The following is an 11,078-nucleotide window of genomic DNA, read 5'->3' as shown; positions in this document are numbered from 1 at the left end:
GTCACAATATACCATAATTCTCAATCTTTCTGACTTTGAGAAGAAAAGGCACTGATCTTTTAAAAAAGAATTCATATTCATACAATTATACAGGCAGCTTGTCTTGGTTGTAAGGATAAAAGATAAAGACATGGCAATCAATTTTAGGGATCTTATATGCTTTTATGACTTTAAGCTATAAATTCAGCTAAAATGAGTGTTCCAAAAAACAATCAGAATCCATTATGAGTCTTATTAGCTTTAGATATATTACAAATTACGAATGATGAAAACTATGAGAAACGCTATAATTCGTCAAGGGACTCATCAGTGACGCCCACACATTGTGACTATTAAACCAAGCATACCCTGCAGGAAATTTTTGATTCAAAATCAGATTCTGATGAAATTTATATGAATAGTGTCGTGAAAAGTCTCTCCCCTCTAGAAATTGACACGTATAATCACAATCCAAATCTTGCAAGCAAAAACTCAATTATGAAAAAAACGAAGAAAGCAAACAATTATATATCTAGATTCATGCACCAAACTGGCAAAGTTGGTACATCATAACCACCTTCAATAGGTTTTAATTTTGTCATTAGTAAGCTATAAAATGATCCTAGAAAATAATTATCAAGCCATAAAATTGATCTTTGCAGCAGTCACCTTGTAGCTTCCAAGTTTTTCTACCAATTATTACAACAGACTGAGGTGGTCTTGGCCTTCTTCCTTAAGCACACAGTAAACCTTTATTGTAAGAATTTTTAGTATTTACGCCAAACCAAATTCCATATCTTCTGATGTCTTCGTCATTTAGCAGCAATCTTCACAACAATGGCTTCTGGTCCAATTTAACTGCTTGAGTTCAATTATTATCCGAAGATTTGATTTTCCCCTGACAGCAGTTATTTTGGACACCATTTTATTCAACAAACTAAAAAAGAAACAGACATTTTGTTGCCTACTTCCTTGACAACATGCACACGAACCATGTATTTACACATTTGCACAATAAAAGTACTCTCACAAACTGAAATTACTACACTATTACAGCTTCTCTATGTTGATTGGTCTTAGATTGCAAACTCTGGTAGTACTCAACAAGCACTTTCCATCCACCACTACACATGAAACCATCTGGAGGATTCTCACCATTTTTGGCAAGATTACGCATCTGTACAAGTGAAAACTGATTGAGTCAAGCAACATTTACATTTGCCTTATATGCTTCACGTACAAAGAAAGATGAATTTCCCCCAAAGCAATTATTTCACAACTCTTAATAAAGAGACTAATATTAAAGCAGGTTGCCATATGCCTCAGATAGTATGAGTATCATAATCATTACAGGGAAATGTAGTATGTTTCATACCTTAGTGCCTGAAATGAAGAGAAAATCATCAGGTCGTGATGGATCGAAAAATGCCATTTTATTTTGCCTTTTGTCATAAGCAGCAACCTACACAAGTTCAGATAGGGTCATCACAAATGCCTAAGTTATTTACGAAAAAGCACGAGGATACAACTTCATAGATCAAATAAAAATACTATTTTCAGCATTCACTCAAGTAGAAGACTTTAATTGGAAATTGCAGTATTCAACAGAGGTAGATTTTAAAAAACTAATTATTAAGGAATCCCCAATATTTTCGAGCCCTTAAAATAGCAAATTAAAATATCCTAGTCCAAAGTAAGCTGAAGGTTTGTTACCGTAATCATGGGAAGTCATGCAAATCTATGCATTGAACAGTCCAGAATCAATTAGTTTACCGTTTATGAACAAATGACAAAATGTATTCCCATTCTTACTGAAAGCATACCCTGAATGGGAGAATGTTGAGCCTCTCAAGACCAGGAGCCATACTAAGAACCATCTTTCCATGATCTGGATCATATAAGTCTTTTTTCTTCGTAGGATGACCCATGCCAGCAGGATCCCGACCAACGATATAAAAGTCTGCTCCTGCATTTATCCGAGCCTTAGCGTGCCACTGAACTTCTGTTGGCCCTGCATATTGCATAGGAGAAGGGAAAATAGCCACAACTGTTGTTTCTGGATCAAGGACACCTTCTTCAAGGACCTAAGCAAAAAGCCGTTCAAAACAATATCAAATTGCAACTCGCACAGGTTTATGATATCTGAAATTTCTTATAGGCTACTATTCAAACTCTCTTTTGCTGGGTTACAAAGGACTATTTAACCCAACCCCGCTATGCTCAATCAGCAGTCAGTATATTCAATATCCTAAAGCATATTTTGCTTTATAATGAGCAGGTCAAACTCAGGTCTCAAATGCTAACCCAAACTTAGTAGGAGTTGAAACAAAGAATTTAGCAAAGACCTTGTCATGTTGTTTCATCCGCCAACTTAGTGGTACATCATCTGATTTTGTAAAGCCACCCAACGGATGGAGGAGTAAGATAGGATTCTTGTAGCCCATATCAAGAAGACGTCTACGAGTATCTGTCATTAGTAAGGCATGTCCATTATGAACTGGATTTCTTAGCTGGAAAGCAAACACTGCATCTGCTTTGCGTCTTTCAAATTCTTTGCGGAGCTGTTTAGGAGAAAGCCTGTAGTGATCTAAACCATCATTATATCTGATCTGCTCTATCACCTCCAGATCACCTCCAATTAACCATTTCCCTGCATGAGCTATTGCTTCATCCACATATGGCAATCCTGGGGCTGTTGTTCCCCAAGTTCTTGCAATTCGCTCCTCTTTGTTATGTTTATAAATTTCAATGCTGCAAAAACATGAACATTTAAATCATTATTTTCAGTCTATAAATACAGTACCATTCAGCAGTAGCACCAAAGCTCTGATTGTATCAACCCTATGAAATTTCATCTGAATATCTCACAAGAATCCATTCTTTGCAAACCAGATTTGGAAAAGAATATGGAAAATTGTGAACATAATTCAAGAGAACAAGCAATGGAAAGATGTTCAAAACAATTCTTTGATGTGTATCCTTTGATGTTTATGTGTTTTAAATTTTAAATTTTATCAGAATTTATGTAGGCTAAATAACTATTATCATCAGACTTGTGCAAATGATAAATCTATAATTGATAAGTATATACAGTGAAGAGAGGGATCCTGACAAGTCAATCTCGAAATAATCCAATGCCATGCTCAGAACCCAATCCGAAACCATCTCAACAAAAATTAGTTATCACATGGATATCTAGAATATAAATAAATTGGAAGTGTGGAAAGTCACACCAGAAGCCACAAAGCTTCATCAATGAAATTGATTGGTGATAAGTATGATAGATGAAGCTTTTTTGTGCCAAATTCTCATCAAGTGAGGAATCTTGTGGGAATAGCTCAACTCTCATACTATAGATATGGTTATAAGAGTGATTAAGGTTTGGTGTCTTACAGCTTGACATGGTATCTAGTTTGTAGTTGCAGCTTGAACCTTTTGACAAAGAAAATCAGAATGCAAAATACCAAAAAAATTTACAAGCTGCGAATGTACCAAAGCAGAAAGTGCAAAGCATATACTCAGGCCATCAATGACTGCTTGCTCAGGTCATTCTGGCTCGTCATTTATAGAGATTTCAATAATCATATCTAAAATCTAGATGTTGCAAGTAAAGATCGCAGATTAAGATAAAAAGCTAATTTTGTTAGCTTTGAACTATAATAAGTAGATCAAAAAGGTTATTCCATAATCCCTATGGCAGAATCAAATGAAAAAGGGCCTTAAATATAAAGAAAACATATGTTGGTCGAATTGAAAAATGAAATTGGATTAAAAAGCCCTGCTTCTAATGTCTAATTAGTTGTTTATAGAAAGGGAAACCCCACTGTTGAATAATACTATCACATTCCACTCCCTCTATCTTTCTTTAGTTGCAAAAACTCTCTCAAACAAATTAATCAAAACATATTCAAACTATTACTTAACTTCCATTGTCAATCTTGAATCAACATTTATCGATGTTGGCACCAAGTTAAAACAAACAAAGCGAGAATCAAACAAAACTGAATCTATATGCCAGGGCCCACTTTTAGTTTCCAATAGAGTCTGACCCCAAATATATTTAGTACTAAATCCAAACATCACTCTCCACACCTAAAAGAACCAAAACTGAAATTAAAACCAAGGGAATCCAAGACCCTCTAACAAATGAAATCTATATCCACCAAAGATGCAATTTTTGTATGACAGCTAGGTAAAATAATTGCCTATAAACTCCACAATAGGAACATGGTCTGCATACCCATCCCCACATTCACAATATCTGATGACCACAATTTTTTATGATATAACTGTCTCCTTATTCAGATATGGTTAGAAGAGTGCTTAAGGTTTGGCGTCTTACAGCTTGACATGGTATCTAGTTTGTAGTTGCAGCTTAAGAACCTTTCGACAAAGAAATTTACAATGCAAAATGCCAAAAAAATTCACAAGCTGCAAATGTACCAAAGCAGAAAGTGTAAAGCGTATATTCAGGCCATCAATGCCTGCTTGCTCAGGTCATTCTGGCTCGTCATTTATAGAGATTTCAATAATCATATCTAGAATTTAGATGTTGCAAGTAAAGATCACAGATTAAGATAAAATGATAATTTTGTTAGCTTTGAACTATAATCAGTAGATCAAAAAGGTTATTCCATAATCCCTCTGGCAGAATCAAATGAAAAAAGGCCTTAATATAAAGAAAACATACGTTGGTCGAATTGAAAAATGAAATTGGATTAAAAAAACCTGCTTCTAATGTCTAATTAGTTGTTTATAGAAAGGCAAAACCCCACTGTTGAATAATACTATCACATTCCACTCCCTCTATCTTTCTTTAGTTGCAAAAACTCTCTCAAACAAATTAATTGAAACATATTCAAACTATTACTTAACTTCCATTGTCGATCTTGAATCAACATTTATCGATGTTGACACCAAGTTAAAACAAACAAAGCGAGAATCAAACAAAACTGAATCTATATGCCACGGTCCACTTTTAGTTTCCATTAGTCTGTCCCCAAATATATTTAGTACTAAACCCAAACATCAGTCTCCACACCTAAAAGAACCAAAACTGAAATTAAATCAAAGGGAATCCAAGACCCTCCAACAAATGAAATCCATATCCACCAAAGATGCAATTTTTGTATGACAACTAGGTACAATAATTGCCTATAAACTCCACAATAGGAACATGGTCTGCATACCCATCCCCACATTCACAGTATCTGATGACCGCAAATTTTTATGATATAACTGTCTCCTTATTCAGATATGGTTAGAAGGGTGCTTAAGGTTTGGTGTCTTACAGCTTGACATGGTATCTAATTTGTAGTTGCAGCTTAAGAACCTTTTGACAAAGAAAATTACAATGCAAAATGCCCAAAACATTCACAAGCTGCAAATGTACCAAAGCAGAAAGTGTAAAGCATATACTCAGGCCATCAATGCCTGCTTGCTCAGGTCATTCTGGCTCTTCATTTATAGAGATTTCAATAATCATATCTAGAATCTAGATGTTGCAAGTAAAGATCGCAGATTAAGATAAAAAGATAATTTTATTAGCTTTGAACTACAATAAGTAGATCAAAAAGGTTATTCCATAATCCTCTGGCAGAATCAAATTAAAAAGGGCCTTAATATAAAGAAAACAAACGTTGGTTGAATTGAAAAATGAAATCGGATTTAAAAAACCTGCTTCTAATGTCTAATTAGTTGTTTATAGAAAGGCAAACTGCACTGTTGAATAATACTATCACATTCCACTCCCTCTATCTTTCTTTAGTTGCAAAAAGCTCTCTCAAACAAATTAATAAAAACATATTCAAACTATTACTTAACTTCCATTGTCAATCTTGAATCAACATTTATCGATGTTGGCACCAAGTTAAAACAAACAAAGCGAGAATCAAACAAAACTGAATCTATATGCCAGGGCCCACTTTTAGTTTCCGTTAGAGTCTGTCCCCAAATATATTTAGTACTAGAGTCCAAGCATCACTCTCCACACCTAAAAGAACCAAAACTGAAATTAAAACCAAGGGAATCCAAGACCCTCTAAAAAATGAAATTCATATGTACCAAAGATCCAATTTTTGTATGACAGCTAGGCCAATAATTGCCTATAAACTCCAGAATAGGAACATGGTCTGCACACCCATCTCCACATTCACATCTGATGACCGCAATTTTTTATGATATAATTATTATAACTGTCTCCTTATTCAGATACTCAAGTACTCTAACTTGATTGACACCCTCATCCCTGCACTGGCATTGGTACCCCTCCATGTCCTCGTAACTATATTGGGTGCATTAAGCACTGTGAAGGCAAAGACCATCATATTTTATAGTTTGATTAACACTTACTCATAGGCTAACTCTCTAATAGTTTTGCTGGAGTGGCAATTAAAACGTATGCTCAAGGCAAAGTAGCCCACTGGCTCATAATTAAATTGCAACAGACCAAACTTTATATTTCCGATGGGAAAGCGGGACATTGTGATCAAGATTCAATACACAAAATCAGAGAGCAATAGACTTATCTTCCTTTTTATTATATTTCTTTTGGCAATAAAGCATTTGATAAAATGTGGCTGCAACTCAGTGTTAGGGCAGCAAGTTAAGCATCCAATATTGCCAGGCAACTAATTTCTGTGATATAGAAATGGGTCACTAACAGGTTAACTGAATTTATATCGACCTATTAAGTAGTTGAAACTTGATGCTAATTTATAGTGTGCACATTTATTTAGTTTTCTCTGAGTAAATCATAATCCATTTGAGATAAATAGACTCTTTACAGAGTAGAGAGTTCCAATCATGCCTGAGACATCATGAGGCTACCATTTGTAAGATTGATATTAATAATTACATCAGGTTTAAAACAAACTGGATGTATGCGTAAAAGGAACAAACAGAATTTCCATGTGACCAGAAGGCAATCCACTCTTGTTCAAACCTAGCCATGTACATGCCAGAAGAAAAAAACATAAAAACCAGGGAGGGTGAAGAGAAGGAATGCTAACTTTCTCCTCTTTGCAAGCAATTACCCATTTAGATTCAGCGATGCAACATCCTTATGCTGGCCAATTGTGTTCTTTTAGAAGTCATCAATGGCCAAAATAATGGGCAGATAGTTCCATTTCCAAGATGTACACTTCAACTAGTTTCTGTGAATTAGAGTTTAGTCAGGCACAAGTTTACTGAATTTTATGCTTATAATTAGATAGTTGAGGCTACTTTATGGTGTGTGCGTTTAAAAAGTTTAGAATGGAGTAATATCCTATAACCCCAGTTTGGCAAATGCCAAAAACAGCTCCTATACAGAGTACAGAGTTCCATTTACATCCAAGACACCAAAAAGCTACAAGACTATATCATAGGTAAGATCCAAATTAGTAATTACAGTAGGTTTAAAATATAGCCACTCTAAGCGTCAAAGGGACTAGTGGAATATCCATATGACAATTTCAAAATTGAGGAGAAGTTGAATATGGACAATAGTAAATTAACATACTCAGTATATGAAAAATCTACATAAAATCTAGTAAGCTCGTCATGTTCTACATGTTTGGCATAGTCAGCTTAGCCAAACTGGCATACATCCTAATCTTTGAGTCAATAAAATCCTTTCTGTCCACCAAGGTTCTATAAAAGCAAAAGCTAAAATCTATATTGGCAACTCCTTGATTATAGGGGAGAGGACCCAATACTCGAGCGTGTTCCAATGGTTATGATAGGAGTTGTTAACTTAACACCCACACTTGTTGATTTAACATCCAACATTTTTGACAAGATTGTACCAATAGCTGTGACTTTAAAGTTGTTCTGCTAATGATGATTACCCATAAGTTAATGAAAAGTGTCCCTTTTCCCAAAAAAACAACCAATAGTGTGATGCCACATCAGCTGCGCAAGTATGGGGTCTCCAATGCACTATGATTGGTCTCACTTTTTTTTTGGGCTGTTTTGGACACTTTGGCAAAAAGCATGCTGAAGTGGCATCATATTTGATGATGTGGCTCTGAAACCTTAGTTATAAGCAGGGGACTTGCCAAGTAAGCTACTATCAAAAAATGAGAGTGATTTGAAATTTCCACATATGATTTTGAGAAGCGCGAAGTTAGGATGCTCAACTACGGGGTCCTCTCCCCTACCTTATAATTGTTATTTGGTTTGGGCCTGTGATTCTCTGATCTCACTGTACATTTTATATCCTATTCATTTTTGTCTCTCATCTCTTATGCATATTATGCCATAGGTGCCTTTCTATTTCTCAATATATTTTCCAATTCTGAACTCATTGATCAAAGAGATGATATATTTGCCAATTAAAATCTTTTAAGATCATTTCATCAGGGAGGGTGCTAAGTTATTCATATTTGTCCTTATTCTGGCTGTGGTTTAGCTGTCAGGTGGGACTCTTACGACCCCTAAAGTTCACCTCTGTAACTGGGCTTGCACTCCTTTAATAAGTAGTTGTGTGGACTGAAAGTTTTAGCTGTGATATACTATATTAAAAATCGAGGAACTGTAGATATCCTAAACGTTAAAGACCCATTTGCCTGATCACAAAGCAAATATAAAGACACTATAAACACAAGTCAAGAATAGATACTAACTGGAAAACCAGCTCCTGACCATAAGATCAATTCACTCTTGTTCAAACCTTGCAATTAAATATGCCAATAGAGTGAAGAGAAAAAATGAAATTGAAGGAGGGGAAAAGAAAGTACACTGACTCTCTCATAATTGCAACAAGTTTCCCTTTCTGATCCAGTAATGCAACATCCTTACGCTGACCAATTGCTTCCTTCTGCAAGTCGTCAATGGCCAAAACAATGGGCACTGACATGTTCACAAAGGAACCATCCTGCAGCCTGAGGCAATTGAAATGAAGAGTTTGGAGGAACTCGGTCTGTCTCATGAAGCCGTTGAGAGGGCTTGCCCATCCCTCACTCACAACATGGGCCCATTCCAAATCAATCCTTGAAAGCTTTATTTGTGGCAATGAAAGAGCTTCTTTCCTTCTAGAAACCCTCTGGTTCTCTGGAACAATCAGGTCCACCAGCTTCCCACCATCAGGCTCAATTAGAGAACACCTAATGTCACCGCCCTTTTTCATTGAGAGGCACATTGGGGATTCAACAAACCCGGTTCTGTATTTGAAATGAACATGGTTTATTCGGAGGTGACTATCTAGAGGAACAAGATGGGTTTTGAAAAGAGGGGATCGAACATTCGTTGTTCTCAACATTCCTCCACCTGTAAAGGTCAACTGCAGAGGAAACCAAATTTTCTCAGGTAACTTTAATAAGCAGGCGTAGGCTGTAGGGAATTTTAACTCAATCATAAACACTGGATTTTCTGTATAAATGCAAGGATAATTCCATGTGGGTGAGGTATTTTTTTGACTCAATTCAAACTAAAGATTTCCCTAGAATTGTAAGATGATAATAGCATCTATACATGAAAAATTTCAACGAAACTCAAACATAAAGTATATAAAACTAGAATTGAATGAAGCCAACTTACCCGAGGATGTTACTACAGCATCAAATTCTCCAAGCTTTAGCAACAGAAATGTAATTATGGAGCTTATTTCTACAGTGGGGCTACAATAAAAGCCAAAAGATAATAGTCACTGGAGAAGCTGGGCAATGAATGTTCACGCATAAATGGGCTAAATTCAGTTGGGCTTGGATTTTCGTGGGAAGAATATTCATTTTATGCTGATGAGACGGGACGAGACAGACAAAAGGTTTCAATTGCCTCTCTACTGTTTCAGGGGAATGAACCTGGCTCGCTTTCTGACCATGTTTACGCTTCACCGTAGCAATAACCTATGCCAACGAGATTTAAAAAAAAAATAATAATAATGCAGACCCATGTGCAAATCGAAGATGGAAAAGGGATTCCGAATTGTTATTATTATTATTATTCGTTCATATTATTTGGGTACTCGAAATGAATGATTTATTTTGACTTTGTTTAAGTTTTGTTGGGGAAAAGTCATTAAACGAAATAACAAAGTATGTCAATTGGCAATCTCAAAAAAACATAACGGGGATCACGTCACACATCAACATTCAAATTACTATGTCAATTGGCAATCTCAAAAAAACATAACGGGGATCACGTCACACATCAACATTCAAATTACATCAGTACAACTTTTAAAATCAGATTATATTTAATTACAATAGATGATTATTTAATTTAAAGATATTTTTAAATTTAAATGGTATACTATTCATTTAATATTAAAAAATAATTATTGTTGATTTAATATTAAAAAATAATTATTGTTGATTTAAATTAGATTATAATTATGTTCATACATTTGACCATCTACCAAGAATCAATTTTTTAGATATACAAAAACAAAAAGACGTGGATGAGATTATATAGTAGATGACTTTGACAAAATTGATTCTCTTATATCTTGATCTGCGATTGAAGAGGTACTAGCAAAGCCTTGTGCTTCAAATAATAACTATTACAAGGTGATGTACTCTAATCTCATACTTGATGTTAAGAATAAATCCACACCTTCTACAAATTAGTTGTTTGAGTTCCTATAGTAATTGTGAATGAGTCTAGAGTTGACTGAGGATAGTGCATAATAGAAAAATGTTCATAACAAAGGGAGGTTATGACACAGATGTTGTAACTATTACAAGGTGATGTACTCTAACCTCAATACTTGATGCTGAGAATAAATCCACACCTTCTACAAATTAGTTGTTTTAGTTCCTATAGTAACTGTGGATGAGTTTAGAGTTGACTGAGGATAGTGCATAATAGAAAAATGTTCATAACAAAGGGAGGTTATGACACATATGTTGTTTATCAATAGCTTATAAGTGTACAATGAAAATGTTGTAAGGATGGGTGAGCTTAGCTCAAAATAGGAAATTTGTTACTTTTTTCAGGACTTTGACTTGCTTTGCTTTCATGATTTTATTTATGTTATTCTCTTGTCCTTGTCACTTTCTTTCATATTACATGTTAGTGTAGAATATCTTCATATTATTGTGGGTTTCATTAAGTTCCCTCATCTTTAGGCAATCATTTTTCCTAATTTAGGATACTGACTAAAGTATCTAACACTT

The 11,078-nt window shown here is 35.1% G+C and overlaps 1 protein-coding gene across 2 annotated transcripts; it reads right to left on the bottom strand.

Annotated features, from left to right (window-relative positions):
- Window positions 1-475: 475 nt before the first annotated feature.
- On the bottom strand, window positions 476-9,664 carry LOC149551699 (ATP sulfurylase 1, chloroplastic-like). Of its 2 annotated transcripts, none has more exons than XM_089787224.1 (6): window positions 9,499-9,664; window positions 8,700-9,241; window positions 2,325-2,730; window positions 1,803-2,063; window positions 1,355-1,441; window positions 476-1,156 (listed from the first exon to the last, which is right to left on the bottom strand). In XM_089787224.1, the coding sequence occupies exons 2-6, from the start codon at window positions 9,218-9,220 to the stop codon at window positions 1,022-1,024; spliced, it is 1,410 nt and encodes a 469-aa protein (XP_089643350.1). In that variant the 5' UTR covers window positions 9,221-9,241; window positions 9,499-9,664; the 3' UTR covers window positions 476-1,021. The 2 variants fall into 2 exon arrangements, with proteins under 2 accessions (XP_089643350.1, XP_089643351.1); XM_089787225.1 differs by having other exon boundaries at window positions 8,706-9,241.
- Between the last annotated feature and the right edge of the window lie 1,414 nt (window positions 9,665-11,078).

The sequence above is a fragment of the Cupressus sempervirens genome, chromosome 6 (genome assembly GCF_028749045.1).
Source record: "Cupressus sempervirens isolate cs-2001-9-10 chromosome 6, ASM2874904v1, whole genome shotgun sequence".
Classification (NCBI taxonomy): Eukaryota; Viridiplantae; Streptophyta; class Pinopsida; order Cupressales; family Cupressaceae; genus Cupressus; species Cupressus sempervirens.
Note: the sequence above shows the minus strand (reverse complement) of the source record. Positions and strands in the feature narration are given on the sequence as shown.